Source organism: Neophocaena asiaeorientalis, unplaced genomic scaffold (assembly GCF_003031525.2).
Source record: "Neophocaena asiaeorientalis asiaeorientalis breed wild unplaced genomic scaffold, Neophocaena_asiaeorientalis_V1.1 scaffold130, whole genome shotgun sequence".
NCBI lineage: Eukaryota > Metazoa > Chordata > Mammalia > Artiodactyla > Phocoenidae > Neophocaena > Neophocaena asiaeorientalis.
This window is the reverse complement of record NW_020173397.1, coordinates 11,905,965-11,930,850: the sequence shown is the minus strand read 5'-3', so window position 1 is coordinate 11,930,850 and position 24,886 is coordinate 11,905,965. Positions and strand designations below refer to the sequence as shown.

Sequence of the window (24,886 nt, the reverse complement as noted above, 5' to 3'; positions counted from 1 at the left end):
ACTCGGCTTGAGGCAGCATTTCCCTAGTAAACCGTTTTTTATGTAACATCTTAAGGATACCCAGTGGAAGACACTTTGCCGAGTGCTGGCTTGGACCTCATGAGCTGTCTAGTGTCATCAGCTGTCACTGTCTCCTAGAGCGGCAGTTCCCAACCCCTGTGCATTAGAACATCTGGGGACATTTGACCAAACAGAGTCAGCCAGTGGTACCCTTGAGATTCTGATTAACTTGGCTTGGGGAGAGGTCTGGAGATCAGAATTTAAATGCTCCCCAGGTACTACAGCTTTAAATGATAATAGTCCTACGTGTCATAGTATAATAAAAGCATTTACTGAACAGATGTTATGTGCCAAGCCCTAAACAAGTGGGACTTAATTTTTTTATTTTATCCTTAAATCAACCCTATCTAATAGATATTGCCACCAATTTAGGAGAAAATTGAAGTTTCCTGAGGCTAAGCAACAAACCCATGGTCGCACAGCTTCTGTGCTACAAGGGTGAGGAATCAGGGCCTTCTGATTTCCATAACTGAATTCTTGGGTCTACACAACATGCCTCTCCCAGGAATCTTCTCTCTTGGTCTGAAAGTGCCTGTTAATGGTGGGCAGTCAACAAACCGTTGTGGAATGAACAATGCCATGAAGGATCTCCAAGTTCCTTTTCAGCAAAAACATCTCAAAATTCTGCAACTCATGGTTGTGAAAAATAAATGATAGCAAATACCTAGGGCACTGCATTAGATCAGATCCATGTAAAAACTCGGTATTAATACCCCTTTGTGCTGAAAAGCCCTCCTTAATTAACATGCCACCATTTTTTGGCATCTAGACTTAAATGAACTCCTCCACTTATAGTCTGGTTCTTGTCAAACTAAATGATAACAGCACTTACATATGCAATAAGCTATAAAGCCAATATAAGAAAGAATTTAGCTCCTAAGGATTGAGGAACTAACAGGCTATCTCGAGATCCTACAGTAGAGCTCTCCTCCCAAGAAAATTCCTTTGCATCAAAGAGAATGCATTCCACTAAACAGCTTCTCTCACTAGAAATCATCTTCCCAGGACCAAATGCTCTTTGCACAAGATGATCAGGAGATATTACAGAGGATTCAGGAATTGGCTGCAGCTAAGAAATTACACACTTAAACCTGAAAACTGTCCAGGATAATTTTCCCACTTTCCCTCAAAACAGGGATGAAAAAAATCCATCACACACAGAAATAAGGCCCTACTCCTGGCGCTCAGGTGTCTGGAATTTACAACGAGATTATTACACCCAGGCTTCTGGGCGCAGAGGCCATTTGGAAGGGCTTGACTGCCACCTTGTGTTCAAAATGTGCATTACCGTTCAAAGTGAGGGCCCACATAACCTGTGCCTGGCTCTAAGCCACTTCTTCCATGACACGAGGGCTTATGACATCTTTTGCCATGCCCCAGTAAGCTAACGGAGGAGGACAGTATTAAAGTGTCTGGCAATAGCCCTTGGTTGGGAATATGGTATTTTGAATGACTGGTTTCTCCAAGGCAACCACACCTGAGTTAATTTGCTTATATGCTCCTAGTTTCAAAAAAGCGAGTATTTTTCTAATTCTCTCTCCATTGACTGTTTCAAAGAAAACTATACTATAACTGCAAGAAAAAACCTAACTCCAGGACTTCGTTCTCTATTTTCTTTTCCACCCAATTTCTCTCTTCTTTTTCCTTCTCTCCCTCCTTCCCTTCCTTCCTTTCTTCCTCCCTTCCTTCCTTTACTTCCTACATTACCTCTCTGTTTAAATTCCTTCACAAAGGAAGCCCTGTATCTAATCCATCTATTACTTATTAGCTGTGTGGCTTTGGGCAAGTTCCTTAACCTTTCTGTTAAACATCCCAAAGAATGGTTTTTACATTTTTTAAAAGATTGGGGGTGGGGACCAACGAATAGTAATATGGGACAGAGAACTCATATGGCCCAGTGTCGCCTTCTACCATATGAAGTACACGGGATCATCTATAAGGAGTCTTTAAAACAAATAAAATCTGAGGGCTTCCGTGGTGGCGCAGTGGTTGAGAGTCCGCCTGCTGATGCAGGGGACGCGGGTTCGTGCCCCGGTCCGGGAAGATATCGAATAAAGCGTTAGAAGCCCGCTGGCAAGCAGTAGAAGGGTGAGTGGAACAAGCTGAAGGGCATCACCCTGGCCCCGTTGTGGCTGCTGCAGTGGGTCTCGGAAGTCCCCCCATCACAGTCTCCCTATTGCTGGGAATGTTGGCTACTAATGGATTAAGGCCGAACTGCCCTCAGCTGAAGAGACCTGCCCTGCCTAAGGAGCCCGCGCAGCGCCCCCCTGAGGCCTCTCCTGCTACTGCATCGCAGCGCCATTCCTCCCTCCACCCAAGACTGGGCCCCTTCCTCACAGGTGTTAATCATGAGCCTCTTCCCCAGTGAACCACCTGTGTATGAATCTCCATCCCAGAGTCTATTTCCCAGGGAACACGACCTAAGACATCCCTCCACAGTCTATTCCCAGCATAACAGCTAGAGTTAGCCTCTTCAAAGCCTCTTCAAAGTAGGTCGGGTCATTCCTCCTGTTTGAGATCCCTTCAATGACTCCCAACTCATAAGCATCAAAGGACAAAAGCCTTGCCATCTGCACCCCAAGCCCATTGCCTCTTTGACCTCAGCTCCTACTCCTCTGCCCCTCGATCACTCCAGCTACACTGGCTTCCTTGCTGTTCCTCAAACACACCAGGCATCCTCCTGCCTCGAGACCTTGGCACGCACCATCCGGTCTTCCTGGGATGCTCTTAGCTCTGCTGTCTACTTTCCTCCTCCTTTAGCTGCTTTAAATCCTGACTCAAAGGTGACCTCAGCGAGGATTTCCTTATCCTCTACCTAAGTGTGCCCAACTCCACCCCACCCCAGAGCGCCACATCCCTCGTCCCCGTTTTAGTTTTGTCCATACCATGTATCAACATCCAGCACACAATATATTTCCCTTATGTATGTTAATATCTGTGTCCTCCACTGGAACGCAAGGTCCATGAAGGCAAGGACTTTTTTCTGTTCTGCTCACTGCTGTATCCCCAGAACCTAGAGTAGAGATGGTACCCAGTAGTTGCTCCATCAATAGTAAATAATTGAGTGAATAAATGGAGAACTATGGACATGGAATCAGAAGACCTGTGATCTTTAGAGAAGTCCTTTAAACAGCATCTGACTCTTTTCACGTTAAACATGGGAACAATTCTGGGACTTCCCTGGTGGTCCAGTGGTTAAGACTCCACGCTCCCAATGCAGGGGGCGCAGGTTCAATCCCTGTTCAGGGAACTAGATCCAGCAATGAAGATCCCGTGTGCTGCAACTAAGACCTGGAGCAGCCAGATAACTAAATAAATAAACAAATAAATAAATAAATAGAAATGGGAACAATTCTTATGTCATTTTAAAAAGATTATGCAATAGAACATTTGTGAAAGCATCATATGATAAACTGCTAAATAATTGTAGGGTACAATTTTTCCTTAAGCTGAATTCTTCATCAGTGAGCTACTCAATTTGTATAATCTAGAGCTGCCAGATTGCCGAAAAAAAAGTAAGCATCTGACATTCAGACACAGAAAACCCTGAAAATAGTCCAGTATTCAAATAAATTGTAAAACGATTTATTCCAAGGCCATACTCCACATGTACAAACAATGACATGCACCTCTTCAAAGACTTAATAAAAAGAGCAGTCTTTACATTTTATAACAATTTGAAGACCTTCCTTTGCTCCCATCAAAAAAGTCTGATAAAACTGAGTTCCATAAAGTATCTAATGTATTTTCTTGTTTCTGTAAAACATATTGTCTCTTTAAATGTGAAATATGCAAATGTAACATTTTATTATGAAATTGTTCTCAACGTCTGAAATTCTTGATATCTACAGAATCGCATTGCCACATAGTTTTTAAAATGACATAAGAAGGTAAACTGTTGAAACGTTTTTTGAGGCCATTTTTTCAGATGTTTACACCTCTCTGACTAGAAGTGCAACGTGGTCTCGACAGCTCCTTTTATGTGAGCAACCTCAGTGGTTACTCGGCATACTGGACAAAGGACGGCCACAACACCACTCCTTTCAAAATTCATATGTTGTAAGTCTTTTAAAACAATGTTAAGATCTCAAATCAAAGCTATTGCTACAGTGATTCACTAATTTCCTGACAGATATTTTAATAAATATTCCTCAACTCTAGAAAACTGTTCATAATCCTTTAAAGCAGGAGTCAGCAAACATGTTCTGTAAAGGTCCAGATAATAAATATTTTAGATTTCTCAGGTCGCTTCTCTGCTGCATATTCTTTTTTTTTTTTACAACTCTAAAATATTTTTTTAAAAAATGCTTAGCTCTGCTGTACTCTGTTAATCCCCTACTTAAAAAAATAGAAGCTGCTAGTCTCTAAATTAGACTGCTCAAGTGTTAATAAAATGTAAACTTCACATTTTACAGTAAAATAAATCCATGGTTTCTGACCACTAAATTGAAAGTTCATAGACAATAGGAAATGAAGCCCATTCAAAGAGTGGGGCTGCATTTCAGATATGCTGTTTAATCAATGGCACTTTCTTACGGCTTCTTATTCATTTTGAATTGGATAATTCATGCATGTCTTTACCTTTTTTGTGTCTTTACTTTTTTCATAGGGAAAAAAATCTCCTCTTGTGACTAATTTAAAGTTTGCAAAATCAAAGACTAGAATACTTCCATGCTAAAAGAGGTAGACGCATACACATAGGTATATGCACTTACAAGCACGTGTGCAGCAAAACCACTATTTGATTTATAAATGCTCTCCACGGCTAAGAAGGAACCAGTGGAAACCAGCTAGAAGGTACACAAAACAGTCCTAAAGGACGTCCTCATTTGTTTTTATCATATGTGGTTGTTATATGTAAGGAAAACATGATTTGCATATGAAATGTGAATATGAACTAATGCAACAGCATGGTTAATTCAGGTTCTTGATGAATATAACCTGGCAATGACTAAAAAGATACAACAGAGAATTCAGCAGGAGTTAGTTTAGACTCTGATACAGTTAAACAGATCTGTTTATAATACTGTTTAATCTATAACACGGGCCTATAGCTTGGTACTGAGAACCACAACTGTGTGTGTGTGTGTTTGCATGTTTTCCTTTCCTACTACAAACAGTGCTGTGAACAAATCATGGCAAATAAATGAGTTGTGAATTTGCTCAAATATATCATTAACAAGTTGGAAGCCTCTTGAATGACGAGCTCATGGTATTCCATAAAAACATTTACAAATTCTAAAGCTAAGAAAGTTGCAAACTTTGGTATCCCTAAGAAAAAAGCTCAATTACGGCAGTGAGCCCAGGCCCAGTTTCTGAACTATAAAAAGTAAAGTTTTCAGTGCAAAAAGAGTATCTTGATAAATAGCAATGACACAACAATCACATGAAACAGTTAAAGACTATAAAACACATAAGTAATACCCTGAAGGCATGTTTTGGTATTCAAAAAAGGTACTTTGGGGCTAGGAGAAAACAGGCTGTTTTACCTATTTAACTGTGAGGTGAGTCTGGGCGGAGGACCATTTAAACACTCCCTTTTGGCAAAAAGACTCAACACATTTATAGCTCATCATGTTTTTTCTTAAATGGCCACTTCGGGTGTTGCAGTACGTGGTCTGCAGCCTGAAGGACAAGGTACATAAATTCTTCTACATCAAAAGAGTAGTTGGTAAACTTCGGATGTTCCCCCAGAGTTGGGTGGTGGCCCTGCAAAAACGAAGCAAAAGACAAATTTGTAAGGTGTTGAGGATGTGGTTTTCTGAACAAGAAGAAAGTTATTTTACTTTGGCCAAAGGAACTACTTTAGTTTATGCTCTACATCAGAGGTTGGCAAATTTTTTCAGTAACAGGCCAGATAACATATATTTTCAGCTCCATGGACCACAAAGGCTCCATCACAATTATTCAGCCCTGCCAATGAAGTGCTCAAGCAGCCATAGACAGACAACACATAAACAGAGGAGCAGGACCATGTCCCGGTAAAACTTTATTTATAAAAACAACTGGAGGGCCAGATTTAGCCCACTGGTCTGTAGTTTCCTGATCCCGTCTCTAAATAATTTAATAGATCTCTCTAGGCCCAAATTTCATGAAGTTCTCTTTTCCACATAAAGAGAGAGAGTAATTAATTTCTCCTTTCCCCCAATTTGCAAATATAAAGCCCAACAACTCACGATTCCAGAGAAGAACCATTTTATCTTTGGATTGAAGTTCAAAGATAGTTTGTCACATTAACTAGACACTTTAAACCAATTAAAAAGAAAACAGGATGAGTTTTGTCCTGAACTTTACCTTATCTTGAGGAAAGACTTTGCTCTGCCTTCTCCAAGTGATGTAGTGGACGCCTCTCAGCCTGGCCAGGTCCAAATAACAGCGTTCATCTCCACAGTTGTATCTAAGGACACAAGGGCATCCACACATGGGGCTTTTGCCTGGGATTGCTGGCCAATTTGCAATTCTCTGGGGAAAAAATTCACCTCCCAAATATGTGCTTACAAAAGGTTTTATAAACGGTAAACAAGAGTGAGAGAGATTCGTGTTCATAGCAGCAGCGTTCACAATAGCTGAAAGGCGCAAATGACCTGAATGTCTACCAACTGATGAATGGATAAATAAAATGTGGTATATCCATACAAGGAATAATTATTGACAATAAAAAGGAATGAGTACAGATCCATGCTACAACATGGATGAACCTTGAAAACATGATGCTAAGTGAAAGAAGCCAGTCACAAAAGCCCACATATGGTATGATTCCACTTACATGAAATGGCCATAATAGACAAATCTATAGAGACAGAAAGTAGATTCGTGGTTTCCAGGGGCTAGGAGAAGGATGGAATGAGAGTAACTGCTGAAGAGTACTGAGTTTCTTTGGGGGGATAATGAAAATTTTATAAAATTATGGTGGTGGCAGCAATCAGAGAAGAAAAAGAAATAAAAGGAATCCAAATCGGAAAAGAAGAAATAAAGCTGTCACTGTTTGCAGATGACATGATACTATACATAGAGAATCCCAAAGATGCTACCAGAAAACTACTAGAGCTAATCAATGAACTTGGTAAAGTAGCAGGATACAAAATTAATGCACAGAAATCTCTTGCATTCCTATACACGAATGATGAAAAATCTTAAAGTGAAATTAAGAAAACACTCCCATTTACCATTGCAACAAAAAGAATAACATCATTAATCATTAGAGAAATGCAAATCAAAACTACAATGAGATATCATCTCACACCAGTCAGAATGGCCATCATCAAAAAATCTAGAAACAATAAATGCTGGAGAGGCTGTGGAGAAAAGGGAACCCTCTTGCACTGTTGGTGGGAATGTAAATTGATACAGCCACTGTGGAGAACAGTATGGAGGTTCCTTAAAAAACTACAAATAGAACTGCCATACCACCCAGCAATCCCACTACTGGGCATATACCCTGAGAAAACCATAATTCAAAAAGAGTCATGTACCAAAATGTTCATTGCAGCTCTATTTACAATAGTCCGGAGATGGAAACAACCTAAGTGTCCATCATCGGATGAATGGATAAAGAAGATGTGGCACATATATACAATGGAATATTACTCAGCCATAAAAAGAAACGAAATTGAGCTATTTGTAATGAGGTGGATAGACCTAGAGTCTGTCATAGAGAGTGAAGTAAGTCAGAAAGAACAAGATAAATACTGTATGCTAACATATATATGGAATTTAAAAAAAGGGAATGTCGTGAGGAGCCTGGGGGTGGGACAGGAGTGGGGACGCAGACCTACTGGGGAGTGGACTTGGGGATGTGGGGAGGGCGGAGGTGGGCTGTGGCAGGGCGAGGGAGAGGCATGGACATGTGTACACTGCCAGGTGTGGGGTGGATGGCTGGTGGGAGGCGGCTGTGTGGCGTGGGGAGATCAGCTTGGCGCTTTGTGACTGCCTGGAGGGGTGGGGTAGGGGGAGTGGGGGGGAGGGAGAAGCAGTTTTTTGGGAGACGCAAGGGGGAAGAGATATGGGAACGTGTGTGTATGTGTGGCTGATTCACTTTGTTGTGGGGTGGGGGCTGGCACACCATTGTGGGGCAATTGTACTCCAGTAAAGATGTAAAAAAAAAAAAAGGGAAGGAAAAAAAAATAAAGTCTCGAAAGATGTAGTTAAACTGTAGTTCAGACAAGTCACTAGCAACCCCCCACACACCCTTCTCCATTTTAACCATATGTGGAAGTGTCCCTTTTCTGAATCTCTAGTCAACCCTGGAAAAGAAAAAACTTCCTAATATTTGCCAGTCTGAGAAATGAAAAATAGCATCTTTTTACTATTTTGATCTGTATTCTCTTTTATCATGACTAACAGTGAATGTCTTTTCATATGTCGATTGGCAATTATTGTGCAGTGTTTGTTTAAAAAATAAATAAATAAATAAAACCATTGAATTATACGATTTAAATGAGTGAATTGTACGGTGTGTAAATTATGTCCCAATAAAACTGTTTATAGAAACGTACACACACAAAAGAGTGGGAGAGATTATTTTTAAAATATTCCCATAACTAAATTATCTTAACTTTCCAAAAGCAGAATAGGATTAAAGAATGGAGGGGACCTTTATCAATAGGACTGTGAACTTGATATTAACTCCTAATACCCCCATCTTTGTACATATGAACGTGGCCTTGGGGTAGGTAACATAGCCTCCAAAGCAGAAATTGATCCCAGGTCTGTTGATCTTCAAGGCCTGAGATTTCTTAATGACATTTCTTTCCTTCCCTCCTTCCTTCCTTTCTTCCCTCCCTTTTTCTCTGGAAGAAATGAATTGAAATAGAATCTACAATTATCTGGCTATTTCTCTAACATATATATATTTTTAAATGTTTTTCAGGGTGTTGGAAGTTCATGACAACTTTTTTCTAATTAGTCTATTTAAATGCCAAGTCAAGTCATTTTTAAAATGTGACCATAAAATCAAAATATTTAGATGCAAGGAGGGGAAATCAGGTAACAGTAATCACTATTGATATCCAGAGTGGAATTATTAAAGGAGAGAAGTCCATGTCTCCATAACCAACCACCGAGTTAACGGAACACTCTGGGAAAATTACTTTCCCCTTGAGGCCTCAGTCTCCCTGTGTATGGAATCAGTGAGCACTAGGCAAAGTGCTGGGCTTGTGTTTTGGAGCTGTGCTCTTCACCAGGCATACAGGTACTCAAACTCTCTATCTCTCTTTTTCTTAATTGTGGTAGAAAACACATGACATAAAATTTACCATCTTAACCATTTATAAGTGTACAGTTCAGGGGTAAGTATACCTTATTGTTATGTGACCAACCTCCAGAATGCTTTCATTTTGCAAAAGTGAAACTGTCCCCATTAAACACTAAGTCCCCATTCACCTCTCCCCCCAGTTCCTGGCAACCACTCTTCTACTTTCTGTCTCTATGAATCTGACTACTCTATGTACCTCATATAAGTGAAATCATACGGTATTTGTGCTTTTGAGAGTGACGTATTTCACTTACCATAATGTCCTCAAGGTTCATCCCTGTCATATAGCATGAGATAGGATTTCTTTATTTTTTTAAGCTGAATAATATTCTATTGGATGTGTGTGTATCACATTTTGTTTATCCATTCAACAGTCAATGGACAATTGAGTTGCCTCCACCTCTTGGCTAATGGAAAAACGCGGCTATGAACATGGGTGGGCAACACACAAGTTCTCTTTTTTTTTTTTTTTTTTTTGTGGTACGCGGGCCTCTCACTGTTGTGGCCTCTCCCGTTGCGGAGCACAGGCTCCGGACGCGCAGGCCCAGCGGCCATGGCTCACGGGCCTAGCCGCTCCGCGGCATGTGGGATCTTCCCGGACCGGGGCACGAACCCGTGTCCCCTGCATCGGCAGGCGGACTCTCAACCACTGCACCACCAGGGAAGCCCCAGGTTCTCTTTTAACACAAAAATTACACTGATTGCAGGGAGATGCTTTCAGTTTGACAGGAACACAGACATGCACTCAGAGGAAGGAAACCACAGATTCACATCTCCCGAATCCTGCTGAGATGGGGAAGGAAAGAGATATTTGCTTGCTAAGGGCAATGGCAGGCTGCAGACTTCACATTTTTAGTTTTAGGTCTTTTTTTCTTTTTACATGCCTAGATGATGTGACTTCTTTGTAATGATTAAATATGAAGCCTTTTGATGCTCTGAATGAAAGCCTCAGCTGGCAGAAAAAGCATTATCAGCTGCCTCAATGTAAAACTGTCCCCAAACACTTACAGTTCAAACACAGCAGCCCAGTCCGGAAGGAAAAGTAAATGGGTAAGACCAGCTCCATGCATTCCAATAAATATGTCCGTGTTATGCGTGATCCTTAGCTGATCTAAAAACCCAAGTTCCCTGTGAACATAAAGAACAACAAAAGAACAAAGGGGAGGAGAGGGAAAGTATTAAGTTACGTAAGTTCATGATTCATGGTAACAGCATTTATACGAGTATCTTTCCCAATTTAAAGCACGTTCTGCCATGATACTTTTTTGCCAATTTCAAATCTACTCCAGAAATTAACAACTTAATAACATTTTCTCTAAGTTAAGCTCCCTTTTTTTTAAACTTACATTTTCTTATTTTAAAAGAAAACTTTTATACCTGTCTTAAATGGAAAACCAGTAACTCATGACATGAACAAAACTGTAAAAATAGATGTAATGAAAGTAAAAAGCATTATTCCAATCTAGGTAGATAACACTGCAAGGCAGAGCTCTGAGCCTGAGGCTTGCTCCCTCTTTATGAAAAATGAAATTAGCAAGCATTAAAGTGATGTTATGATATATTCGTACCAGACTGAAAACTATTTCCTTAAAATCATATAGGAATTTTTACAAAATAAAATAAATTCTTCCTTGTGTGATTTGAGTCATTCGATTACCATCTGGGTACTCCTAAGACAGTCTTGGATGCCATGAGGGCATTTTCCTGTCTTTGTGGATGTATGAGGGATAAATCCACAATTTTATGCACCTTGGGACTGTAAAAGTAGTCTTTGAATTCAAGACACTAAAAGATGTGCAAACTCTGAACCGAAAGTCAGTGAGGCTGGGAAGAAATGCTGGACAGAGGCTAACACGCTGAATAAACATAATGGAATCCGATCTCCCAGCCCCACCCATTCAAAGTGAAGAAAAATAAACAGGTCCGCTGGCATCTAAGAAGGGAAAGCAAATTTCCTCTTAATCAGCTTCACCTCTTTAAAGAGCTTCCTCTCCCAGCAGAACAGAAACCCCACACTCCGCACAAGGGAAGGGAGACAAAGCCACCAAGTGTGTCTCACACGAGGTACATGTGCCTCAGTTTCCCCAGGAATGCCAACCGATACTGAGGCAAGGAGCGGCATTTGTCCGGGGGAATATATCCGTGGAGTTATTATTTCTGGAAAAGGCCCAAAGGTCAGGACTCACAAACCTCGATGCCGTTAGGTTACTACTGTGTCCCTCAGATTGGCAAGGTCTGAATTTACTGTCACTCTTCCTTCATCGGGGAAACCCCTACGTATTCTTCAAAGCCAGTCAGCGACAGAGCCTCAGAGGTGCCCCCCCGCCCAGTTCTTTCATCCTGACCCCGGGCCCTCTTCTACCTCCACATTTTTCCTCAGGTGGCAATGAGGGGAGTCACCGTGGTGAAGTGTCACCCGTCCAATAGGAATAGCTTCGCCAACCTCACAAGACTCTCAGAAGAGGGAGATGAGACAGAGCTAGGGAAGCATAAGAGTAAGTCTCAATAAATGACAGCTGTTCTTGCAACTGCTATTTATTCAGATTCAGTGTCTGAGGTCCTCAAGACAAGAGCCATGCTTCCTCCACAACTGCATTCCTACTGCAAAGCCTGGTGACCGGCCCATGGTAGGTACCTGATAAAGATGTGTGGTATAAATGAACAAATGTATAATGAATGAGGTGCAAAACTCCCGCACTTACCAACAAATTTAAACCTAGCTGTGTCGGGCACCCTATGCTGGTATATGTATCTTTTTGTTTTTACATAGAAAAAAACTGTTGGGACAACAAGACTATGATTGTGGGTGGGCCAAGGAGGGAGAGAAAAGTTTTCACTTTCCTTTGGAACTTTTCTATACTGCTTGACCTTTTCTACCAAGAACATGTATTATCTTTAGAGTATTATTGTTTTCATGTCAACACGGGTTACCTAGACAGTAAATGATAGGCAGACTCTGTCTTTCCAAGCTGTTTACTTGTATCAGAATTTTAAAAGAAATGTAATATTTGGAAAGATTTTTAGAAGCCTCATATTATTTGATGAACCTCAAATTATTCCCTTAATTATTCGCATATTGTAGGTCAGAAATTGAAACCCAGCAGCTAGCCGGCAAGTGAAGCCTACAACATTTTTTTAAAATTCGGAATTAGTTGCCGACTTTTAGAAATTCAGAAATTTCAAATGAAAATCAGGATTCATCACTTCTCTTTAAAAAAGGGATGGTGCGGCAGCATCAGGCCCCTCACAGCTGAAGAGCTTCCGGCCCCTAAGCCCGGGGTCCTCACCTGCCCATTTCATTCACCGATGGCGTCCGCTTGTCCCTTCCAGGTCTACATGCGCCAACAACTCCCATTCGCAAAGTCCTTCCTCTCCCCCATTAACTCATCAAAGTCAAAGACGACAGTGTCTGCCCAAGAGTAGGTTATTACTTACTTATACTTATAATCGACAATCTGGACCTCAAATGTAGATACCGTTTTCAGTGCATTTACAAGCTGGGAAAATAAGAGAAACCTTTAGAATTTCTTTTCCTTCCTTCTCTTCTGTTTTACTTACCTTGGAGTCCACAAATTTTTATTTTTCATATAAAATATTTTTAAAGTATTAAATATCCTTCAGGTCTATTGTGTTTAACCCTTAACTGAGTTCAAGTGCAGGCTCCACGCCTGCATTTTAGGGAGGATTCGCTACCTCCCTAAAATTGCACTGCTCTGAGCTGCTATGAGGCTGCGGGGTGACAATTCTTAAGAGCAAAGGGCTTGACACAGACGCACACGAAGTGTTAGCTATTGTTATTCCAATAGTTAGTCCCTCAACTTTCAACATATATTCGTTGGGTACCTACTTTGTTCCAGAATTTTCTTCCTACCCATCATCTCATTTCAGACAAACCCCTAGTGCTTTGGAACCTCATCCACCAAAAATACTAAATTCCGGGCAGAAAAACTTTCAACATCTCTACGCAGGAAAACAACTATACTTTTAGCGAAGAGAAAACAACTAAGCACGATTAATTGATCATCGAATGCATCGTCATGGTTCTCTATGTCCCTCACAATTCTAATCTTGAAGTAGGGCAGGATTGCATGAACCATCATTTAATGAGAGCATCTGGGTTTTGCTATCTATCCACGAGTCAAGGAAAAGAGAAAGGTGCTTTCTCCTCTGCCTGGGAGCTGCTTCTCCAAGAGACGCCAATCCTGGGAGAAAAGCAGCCAGTTGGGAGCTCTTTGGCTTGGTATTGGAGCTGAATTACCAAATCCCACCTTTGGGCAAGAGCATCCGGGCGATCTGCGGAGCTGGATCCGAAAACATCGATGGCTGCAGTGTAGCACCCACTGATGCTACCCTTCCACTGGACTTCTTTCCAGCAGCTGATTGCCCCTTCCCGATGGACTGGGAGGCAAGGTGGGTCGGTCTCCTCCAAGGTCAAATTGTGTTAGGGCCGTGGAGCGCTCTGCTGAAGAAGCAGGCTCAGACCCTGACCAACCTGGCTCACCCCTCATTACTCTGCTCATTAGCTGGGTGACCTTGGGCATGTTTTTTAACCTCTAAGCCTCAGTGTCCTTGCCCAGAATAGAGAATAATAATAAAATACCTGTATTTTCGGTTTGCTGGGGAAGTTGCCGTACAGGTAATGGGGAGCACATAGCAATATACTTGGTACATAATTGCAGCCAACACCCGTTACCTCTATCAATACATACTATTGATCTGCCTGCTAATGAGGCTTCTCACCTGTCTACCCCAACACTGCATTACGTGATACTTTTATTTCCAGGTGTTTAAAACACACATACGTACACTGTTCATTTCTTCCATCCACACAGCTCACAATCAATGCCTCGTTACACCATACGTTCACGTCCTCCATAATCCATATGCATCTCAAGAGATGCTAACTACATAATTTGGATTAGGCACCCAAATTAATCTGTGTGAAACATTTTCCCCATCAAAACCTGCCCCCAATTTCCCTCCCATCTCAAGTCCACTGAACTGCTTAAGCTAAAAGCCCAGGAGTTCACGCTTGATTCTCACTACCTCTCCCGGCCGTACCTGAGGCTGTAACTGTACATTCCCACACACAAGTATCATAGGCTTTATCTCCAAGATACATCCTGAAACCACTTATTTTGTCATCCCTACTGTCACCCGCTTCATCTAAACTCTTATCAGGGTAACGGCTCTTAATCAATCTCCCCACTCCTACTCTTGCAGCCAGAGTCATTTACAAATAAATAAGTCAGTTTCATCTCTCTGTGTCTTCATTTTCTATTTGCTGCTGTGACAAATTACTACAAACTTATCATCTTAAAACAACACAATTTATCCTCTTATGGTTCTGTAGGATAGAAGTCCTACACAATGAGGTAGAAACCTCACTGGGATGAAATCAAGGTGTAGGCAGAGCTGCACCCCTTCTGGAGTCTCTAGGGGAGAATCCTTGCCTTTTCCAGCTTCTAGAGGCCATCCACATTCGAGCAAACCTTACTATTGCAAGGACATCGTCCAGCCATGCTGTTGTGGGGAGGCTTCCATGGTGATCTCCTTAAGATTAAGTATAATTTATGAATTGATGTTGTTGAAATGAGTCAGGGAGGCTAAGAGGTGAACAATTTCTAAGACACCCATGAAAAGGATGGAGACTTTTCCAACTTAATCTGCTGCTGGATGCCACAGTCCTGCCACAGTCCATCAGCCATCTCCCCAAAGAGACTCTCCCATTGTTTTGCTGCTAGTTTGCCCAGAGACAAAAAATTTGGCAATCCATGGTAGCAAAGGCAGGACTCAGCCAGTTTTGTCTCTGTTTCCACACTGAGGTGGTGCGATGAACGTCGACAGTGAGGCAAAGCTCATTCAGCAGTGGATGGCTTGATGACTTGCAGTAGAAATCCAATAAATAAACTGGGCACAGCCATCAGACTTTTCTAAAAGCTAATAATTTCAAATCAAAGCATTTAGTATGATGTGAAAAAAATAAAGCGCATCAGTCATAGGAAGTGAAATTCAATATGACGCTATTAAAAATGCATCCCCAAAACTAACCTCATTTTGGTTGAGAATTTTCCGGTATTCTGTGCTCCGTGCGAGAATGGTGACTCGAATTTTTCCATCCTGTGGAAAAGGCAAAATAATGCTGCGTATGCCCGGACAGATAAATGAACAGATGAACTTAAAATGTGATTTTCACCGAGAGATGAAACTCAATAAGGACACCTTTATGAAACTTTTTTTTTTTTTTAGCCTGATTTCTTCACAGTTCTCTCAGGGGATAAAAATGCATCCACTTTAGCCACAGAAGGCAAAACCCGTTCATCATACTACTTCTTTTTGGTTGGTTGGGTGGATTTGGGGGCAGAGTTTATGTGGGCTGGGTAGGGGTTTGAGGAAGGATGGAGAGATACAGGGAAAAGAAAAGGCAAAGAAAAAGAGAAAAAAACACATTCTTCCACTATCTTTAGTTTATCGAAATTTTCTCGGTTGTTGACATCTGATTTCAAATCACTCCAGGTCAGAAAACAACCCAGAAAACACTGTCTGCTGATGATCTCCTTTTTCTGCAAAGCTGGTATTGATTTTTATTCGGGGTGAAAAGTCAAGACCACCTCAGAACCCATAATGTAGTCATTACCTTGGGACCCTCTTGTGTGATGTTCAGTCTGTGTAGTACATGCTGAGAAAATGCCCGGAATAATCCGGTATTTTGACAGCCAGATATCTAAAATAAAAAAATATTTCCTATTACAATGAATAATATCTGCATTACTATTTAAGATGTTCTCAAGTTGTATGTAAGTGTTATCTTAAAATCCATGAAGAATAAATTCTCTGAATAGGAATGTTAACCACAGATGACATGCTTACCAGAGGGGTATTATAGAACAGCCCGTATCTCATCCGGGGGAGTAAGGAAAAAATAGCTTCTTTAAAACATACCTAAGGATGAAGATATTTTAAAAGGTAAGAGAACACAGTTTGCACCCTTCACACCAAAACAGCACGAATAATTACAGAAAATAATTTAATTAATCTCTGTTTTGCATCAAAATACTTTGCATAGCCAATTATTTCACTCAACTGAAATTCATATTCCTGAAAAAGCTATGAACAAAAGGTTTTAAAAGCTACGTGGTTAATAACCATGATGATTCTAGTTATTACAAATGAAACTGAGTTAGAAATCAATGGTAATAGCTCATAGAAACTCAGATTAAATATCTGATGAGTGAGTCATCTGTAATGACAGTTATTTACAGACATTTCAGTAAAGTTTCCAGTACCCTTTTGGAATCATAAGTTTTCAAATGTATAACATCATAATCAGTAAATGCTTTCCATGTATCGGAGAACAGGTCACCATATCCGTAGGAGCTCTGAAAATGGAAACAAAGTAAGTTAGGGAATTTGGCTAAACTTGGCTTTTCAAAAATGTGAGAAAATACCTGAATTAGCCTCTTAGTATTAAGAACCAGCAATCCGAAATAAGCTCATAAAACCCATAGAAAAAAAATGGATTTTCATCTTGGGCCTGAGCAAGTCCCTAATCTGATGTAGTATCATCAGAAATAATCACCACAATTATAATCTTAGCTTTCCATCCCAGCCCTTTTTATTCTCATGTCCTTAAAATTGCAGTCATTGTGGGGGGTTTTCCCCCGTGAATTTTCTATCCAAATCACAGATACACACAACACATATGTACACCACCTTTTGTACACACTGTGATATGCTCAGGGAGCAAAACCCATCAGAGCAGACAGAATACACTTTTGGAAAGAAATCTGAGAGCAAGAAAATGCCTTGAAAGTTTTAACATTAAAAACATAATGGGGGCTTCCCTGGTGGCGCAGTGGTTGAGAATCTGCCTGCCAATGCAGGGGACACGGGCTCGAGCCCTGGTCTGGGAAGATCCCACATGCTGCGGAGCAACTAGGCCCGTGAGCCACAACTACTGAGCCTGTGCGTCTGGAGCCTGTGCTCCGCAACAAGAGACGCCACGATAAGTGAGAGGCATGCGCACCGTGATGAAGAGTGGCCCCAGCTTGCCACAACTAGACAAAGCCCTCGCACAGAAACGAAGAGCCAACACAGCCAGAAATAAATTAATTAAATAATAGAAAAAAAACTGATTAGACCCTTTGTAAGTTTATTTTTTAAAAAAACATAATGAATGTAACTCTAGGAAATGATGTCCCTATTGATTAATGAATAACATAATTCCCCATTGACATTAATGAGTAATACTAATATACTTTTAAATTTTATTTATTTATTGGCTGCGTTGGGTTTTCATTGCTGCACATGGGCTTTCTCTAGTTGCAGCAAGCAGGGGCTACTCTTCGTTGCGGTGCGTGGGCTTCTCATTGTGGTGGCTTCTCTTGTTGCGGATCACGGGCTCTAGGCACACGGGCTTCAGTAGTTGTGGCACATGGGCTCAGTAGTTGTGGCGTAGGGGCTTTGTAGTTCCACGGCATGTGGGATCTTCCCAGACCAGTGCTCGAACCCGTGTCCCCTGCGTTGGCAGGCGGATTCTTAACCACTGTGCCACCAGGGAAGTCCCAATAATAATAACATTAATAGTATCCTGCATACTTCCTACATCTCAGGCACTGTTCTAAGAACTTGACATTATTAACACATTAAACCACCCCACTAACTTAATGAGCGAGGGAATACCATTATCCCCATTTTAAAGATGAGGAAACTGAGACAAAGTTTAAGTAATTTGCCTCAACTGTAGAACTGCTGCGTTTACAGGGCTGGGATTAAATCCAGTCTCTTTGGTTCCAGACTCCATGCTTGTAACCTCTACATGGCAGTTGCCTTTCGATGAGAATCAGTTTTTTCTGGCACATTTACCAAACGCATTTCATTTCTGAAAAGTAGAAATTAATTACGTGCTCCATCAGCTGAAGGAAGGAGGTCCATTTATTTCGAAATGGTAGAACTTAGATGGAAAAATTCAGCCGAAAGAAGTAAGAAATACGTATTGTAGGGTTACATTCAAGGTCTACAGTTGGTTATACATGGCATTCATTATGTTCATGTCTTTTTACCTTTACAGCATTCTTTTTTTTCAGATTTTGAAAATTTTATGTTGCACATATTAGAGTTATTTCAAAGTTATTGAGAACTGTTAGATGTGGTGATAAAAAATAAAAATTCTTTCCTTCGATGTTTCTCCAGTGCTGTTCTAATAAAGGCCCTTCTCAACACCATCAAAAATTGAATATCCCAGTTTTGGTTCAATAATAAATAAAGGACAATTAAAAGAAGTGATTCTAGACAGTTTCCTGAGAAAAAAATACTTGGGATAAAATAAGATACCTTTGAAAGGAAAATTTAATAATAAAATAAAGTAATCCTGACTGGTCCCTTTTCAGAGAAATCATGTAGTATTCAGTAATAACCACCTCTAGAAGCTTCTTCTCTAGAAGTCCCTGAAATTCAAATTATCTGCCACAGGCGAAGGAGGGGTTTCCCAGTCTTACGACGAAGAATATCTGGATATTCTTAAAGATGACATAAAATTTCCTGTTGTGTACATCTCAAACTTGAACAGCCTATGACTTAGAAATGCCAGTTATAGGAATCTGCCCTGCAGAAATGCTAGGATGACTATGTAAAGACATATGTATATGAAAAGGATGTTCAGGACAGCATTTCCGTAAAGAGCAAAGAACTGGAAACAAATTAAATGTGATCAGGGTGGGGACAGAGGTAAATACACACATTAAGGCTTCCAGCAAACATCCATGACATCCAGCAAATGGAATAGCATGCAACCACTAAAGAAATGATAATCCTACCTGTGCTGACTTGGAAAGACGCCCACCATATAATATTAAGTTAGCAACATAAGAGAACACATTTTATTTTCTATAAGGATATAAACATATCCTTATACAAATTTTACATAATATATATATCCTTATATAAATCCTTACCTAAATGTTGTAAAAGGATATATTTACACTTATTAAAATAAAGTCTCCCAAGGGACTCTCACACATGTTAACCGCAGTTACCTTCAAGGGAAATGGAACTGGAGAAGACAAAGGAGAATTTTTTTTTAACTTTACATACATCTGTGTTGTTTGAACTCATTATAACCTGGTCTTACTTGCATAATTAAAAATGGCAATAATAAAGCTATACTACTGTTCTTTGTGTGCAAGCCTGCTGTGCCCAGAAATGCGTCTGCAGGAGTGTCCCTCATTGCATATGGCTCGAGGGTGGAGGCCCTGCCTAATCCCACCGAGGAAGCCACATGCCTGAAGGGCAGCCAGACTGCTGAGCTTTCTGTGGACCAGAGGGGGAGGCCTCAGAGGCTTCCTTGTGGGGCAGTTCATAAAATGTCACTAGGGTCTGACCTGCGGCCACTGCCACCTTCCTGTTCTTCCCCTGGGCGCACAGCTCGTCCGAGGCCTTCAGGACTGGTTCTATGGCAACACCGTCCACCGTGGGGGTTTTGAAGCACCGTCAGCCTCCAGGAGGCAGGGTTGCTTCCTTCAGTGCCTCACCAGACAAAGAGAACCGGTCGGCGGCCACACAACACCTCACCACCATCCCCATCCAACCTACAGGATTCTGTGGGCCTCAGTTCTAGAACAAACTGGCCCTCGCCTGTCCTGAGACCCTGACTGAGCAACTAGCAAAGGCCTCTCTGACCAAGAAAACAGGTTTAAAATGGACGCACAGAGAGGGGCAGAGGAGGGAGGTCACACCAGGCAGGCCAACCTGCTCGGCTAAAAGCATCCTGCATGTCCAGCGCAGTCGAGGTCAGGCTGCACTAACATCACACACCCAGTAAACTGAGCAACCAGGGAGCCCTGTGGTGGCCATGCGTTCTCTTCACTCCACCCCAGCAGGCACCAAGAAGGGGGAGTTTGTAGAAGCTGGCTCGGTTTAACTCAATCCACTAGAGGAAGCCACGGGAAAGCATGCAACAAGATACAAGGAAGCTTCTGGAAAACTTTCCATCAACTTAACAAGTTCTGCAGGGAAGGACAGGGAGGCGATACAGCACTGTGGCTGCAGGGCACAGGTCTGGGGGCAGACTGCCTGGACGGGCACCCTTGTCTCAACCCCTGGCTGACTGTGTCATCCTAAAGACACGGCCTGCCACTCAGCTTCCTCATCTGTAAAACAAAGGAACAAAAACCCTAGTCCACGGAGGGTTGTGCGCATTAAATGAGAGCTGCCCATAGCTGGTAACGTGGCCTGGAAGCCACAGTCTTACGCAAAAAGAGGAAAGGAAAGGAACTCCTGATCCCTTTGCTCCCTGAAACATTGCCAAGAAATGGAACTGAGGTGGCAGCAAAACTGGAACACAAGAGGGAAACGCAAATCCGTACAAAGAAGGAGACTAAAAGGGAGCGTTAGCATGCCAGGAATATCAGAACCCGTTCCCATCAATCAGACATGAAGTCAAACTACTACAGGCCTAGGGAGCCATGGTCATGAAAACCTCTCCACACAGCTCTGCTACCAGCCTCCTACCAGCAAAACGAGCATTAGCAAAATCAGTTGCCCTTCTGCACAAGAACCTGGCGTTCAGTTGATGCTCTAGCTCTGCTCTCTGGAGACAAGACAGTGCGTCTCCCCTATGCTCTAGGTAGCACTGTTTATAATTCTAAAAGACCCCCGATGGGCCCACTGCATGTGGACTGGGAAAGAGTACAAGGACTCCTGTAACTGGTTGTGTCTCTCAGGATCCTGGGGGCTTGGCCAACGCAGTTGTTCCAGAAGATATTGGCCCCCATGGGATCTATACCTGCCCCAGGTGGATCCCGTCTCCTTGCATCTGAACTGTGCTATGTGGGCTGCTAGGACTCCCCGGAAGCAATGCCTGATGCTGCCCTGCCAGCAAGCCATGGTTCCCCTGCACTAGCCTTCCGAACAGACTCAGGACAAGAAGGGGGCCTATAAGCGCCCTGGGTGTTGGAATGTCTGGCTGACCCTGAGGTGAGTTCTCCGTGGGTGTTCTCACCGCCCAGGTTAGGCAACCTTTTTCGTATACACTAGACACCACGTGTTCTGCCCACTGTCGCTGTCACGGTTCACATTCAGAGCCCATGTGCTGTGGACCAGGCATTGTGACTGTTCGCACACGGTGCGCTTCATCCTCAGAACGACACTGCAATAACCCCTGTGAGGGCACTGGGGCAGCTCCCTGGGGCTACCTGGGACGGTGGAGGGGCCAGCTCTGGGGAAAAGCAGGGAAAAGGCAGGCAAAGAGAGAGAGGAAGGAAGGAAAGACTGCGCTAAAAACAAGCCCACAGCAAGTGGGATTCAACATGTGTATCTATGTGCAGATACACATGGCACAACCTGGCATAAAGCAGGAACTAACAAGGAAGCTGCAATGAAGCAAAACGGATGGTAATTACAAGAGGCCAAACTGTAAACAGAGGCAAGCTCTCCTCTCATGGGTCATGTGGGGAGTCACGGAGGTTAAGTGAATGACAGTCATTTATGCCCATGTCAGAGGAAACTTGAGCTCCGCCTGCCCAAAGGGGGAAAGAAATCTTCTACAACCTCGTTCTAAAATTCCAGGAATAAAGGTATATGCATACACCTGAATCTGCCCATATATTATACCTACATGTAAATTCAGCCACACAGAGGCGTTCACACACAACTGCGCACGCATGGATGTATGTCTGTACGTGAGTATATGTAAATGTGTGTGTCTTAGAAAATTCCACTACACAAGATCAGAGTCACACAGGTATTAAGCAAGGCAAAGACAGCGCTGAAGCAGGGAGCCTGTTTTTACTTACTGTGTCCCACATCACAACGTGCACATCTGTGCTGAAGGAATTATTAATGTGCTGAGTAATATAAAGATTGATGAAATCACAGAAGTGGTGATACATGTTAACACCTAGGATTGGGAAAAAGAAATCCATGTTAATTAACCCCAAAGAACAAATGAGTACACAATTTTTATTCTACCCCATCTACTTATAGTATGATAGACTTGTAGCTGGAACCGGTGGGGGGAAAATTAAGACTTTTTCCAAACCTAAAATGATCAGTACACAGGAAGTTCTCAGTTGACAGACTGACTGTGTTCAAAAATTCACTTTCAAATTGGAAATTAGGAATAAAGTTTCCCATATACACTAAGAAACAAATGATCATTACGTTCCCAGAAAAAATAACAGAAGCCTATTTAACTCAATATGGGGTAGAACTATAGAACCATGAAGACTAATCACTATGTTTATGATCATTTATTGTTTTTAAATCAATTGACACCTGGTCATCATGGAAGTATTGACAACGATGGCACTATTAACGTTTTGGTATTTTTCATTCCTGTCTCTTTTTCTCTTATTTAATCACTACTTATATTGCTTCTCGGGAAAACATTAACAAACTATCATTGAAAAGAGCCGAATGTCTCAGGTCCCAATTAAAAGAGCATATAAACTCTGGAGTCAGAAGAACTGAGTCGAATTATGAGCAAGTACTCAGGCAAGTTTGTAAATTCCAAAGCTTGAGCCTTCCTACCAGAAATAGGAAATCAATATACTTAGGTGCCAGCTTTTAGGTAATGTACCTAAAGTACCCAGCCCAGCGCCTGGCACAAAGTGAAAACTTAGTGAAGACCAGCTGGATCCTGCTGGGTCAGAGGAAGGGGGAGGGCAGTGATGCTATTTTTAAGTTCCTAAGTCCAGCATTCATAAGAAACTGAACATTTTCTCAATCTCTCTCTCTCTCTTTCTCTTTCTCTCTCTCTCTCTCTCTGTCTTCCGCCCTCTCTCTCTCCCCTTTCTCTTTCCCTCTCCACTTAGGTATGGAGGACCCAGTATTCAACCTGGAAATGTACAAATCTAAATGGGATAAAATTCCAAGAACTAACATTTAAAATATGCACTTTAAAGAAGGGAAAATGTTGATTAAAAGAAAAACAGTGACTCTCAAAAGCAGAAATCATAAAATATTCTGACTTCATGCCTAGAGCGAATAATAACGTTGTGTGCCAGAAAATAAGAGTAAAAAGGGCTCCATTTTTGAAAGTCAGGCCATTATACTACACACCTTTAACGTACAAAGTGCTGGGTGTCAATTATATCTCAACAAGGACAAGAAAAAGGAAAATAATACTCCATTCTTTGTAGACTGGTATCTTAGATGAATGTTTAGAGGGACTTTTCTCTTTCACCCAGAAAAATCTTGGCAAAGACGTATTTTCAAATAAATAAGAAAAAGAAAGTTCTACGGCGACCCATCCCCTTTTCCCAGGTTAGCACACAGCACACGTTAGCTGTCTCATGAATCGTTCAGCAAGTTTATAACATTTATTGAGGGATGCTGAATGCACAAGATAGCACTTGGTAGCAGGAGGATTTATAAAAGAGGGAGAAAACACAGGCTCTGTCCTCAAGAAATGGGCCCCAAATGAGTCTTGTTCTGCGGAATACTCATTCTCTCAAGGTAAGAGTTAATATGAAAAGCAACACTGCATGACAGCATAAGGCAGAAGAAAAAGGCAGAGTTATGAATATAGGAAAGAAATGACACATGCCTACCCTGGCCTATTGTTCCCACTTTACATCCTTTATTGCATAAGTAGCTACATAAATTTAACTGTTTGCACATGTTCAACCCATTTTCAGGCAGATCAGTGTTTTCTTTGCCCCATTTTAATCTGCATATTTTAAAAATGAGTCAGGACCTTGAACACAGCAGTTTTACCTGCTCTCATTTCCAAAACCTAAACTTGTCTGATTTCTGAACCTCATACTTTGGAATATATCACTTAGGACTTCAGAAGGCAGAGCACATTAAAAATATGATCAATAAATTAGAGGAATTCTGAAATATTTGTGACAGGCGGCTCTCTGTATTTCACCTTGAGCCCAGCCTCTCATGAATTTGGATGCGCTGTGGCATAGAAACCTCCATCTCTTGTAATGAGAGAGATAACGGAGTACGATTTGTGTTGCTCCCCTCGAGGGCAATGAGTTCACAGAGCATAAGCTGGGCTTGCATGTGGAGAATGAGAAGCTATAAACTTAAGTAGGAAAATAATTTTAACTTTTTTTTTCAAGAATATATGGCAGGGCTTCCCTGGTGGCGCAGTGGTTGAGAGTCCGCCTGCTGACGCAGGAGACACGGGTTCATGCCCCGGTCCGGGAAGATCCCGCATGCCGCAGAGCGGCTGGGCCCGTGAGCCATGGCCGCTGAGCCTGCGCATCTGGAGCCTGTGCTCCGCAACGGGAGAGGCCACAACAGTGAGATGCCCGCATACCACAAAAAAAAAAAAAAGAATATATGGCAGAGCTAACTTCCAAAAGAATTTTAAGTTAACTTTAGTCATGGAGATGACACCAGAAAGTTTGCCAGAAGAGGTCATGGGCCTTCCTTTCCCACCTGCACTATATACATGGCTTTTAATTTTTAAAGAGTTCTACTGAAGCACCAGCTAAATCGAGCGATTAAAGAAACCACATGAGGTAAATGTAGTTACAAAAGGGGTACCCAGTCTTTCTCCTCTCATCTTTTGATTTTGATTGAGTCATTTGATATCAATGTGAAAGTTTCTTCTAGCAT

General features: G+C 41.8%; 1 protein-coding gene across 10 annotated transcripts in view; it reads right to left on the bottom strand.

The window, feature by feature from the left end:
* Positions 1-5,598: 5,598 nt before the first annotated feature.
* Positions 5,599-24,886, bottom strand: part of EOGT (EGF domain specific O-linked N-acetylglucosamine transferase) — a 32,495-nt gene continuing 13,207 nt past the window's right edge. For all 10 annotated transcript variants that reach the window (XM_024747035.1, XM_024747033.1, XM_024747027.1 and 7 more), the window contains 9 exons: positions 22,105-22,208; positions 16,600-16,692; positions 16,184-16,255; positions 15,951-16,037; positions 15,365-15,433; positions 12,749-12,810; positions 10,322-10,441; positions 6,355-6,457; positions 5,599-5,769 (listed from right to left, as the gene is read on the bottom strand). In XM_024747035.1, the coding sequence (XP_024602803.1) occupies positions 5,623-5,769; positions 6,355-6,457; positions 10,322-10,441; positions 12,749-12,810; positions 15,365-15,433; positions 15,951-16,037; positions 16,184-16,255; positions 16,600-16,692; positions 22,105-22,208 (857 nt within the window). In that variant the 3' untranslated portion in view covers positions 5,599-5,622. The remainder of the gene's footprint in view (positions 5,770-6,354; positions 6,458-10,321; positions 10,442-12,748; positions 12,811-15,364; positions 15,434-15,950; positions 16,038-16,183; positions 16,256-16,599; positions 16,693-22,104; positions 22,209-24,886) is intronic.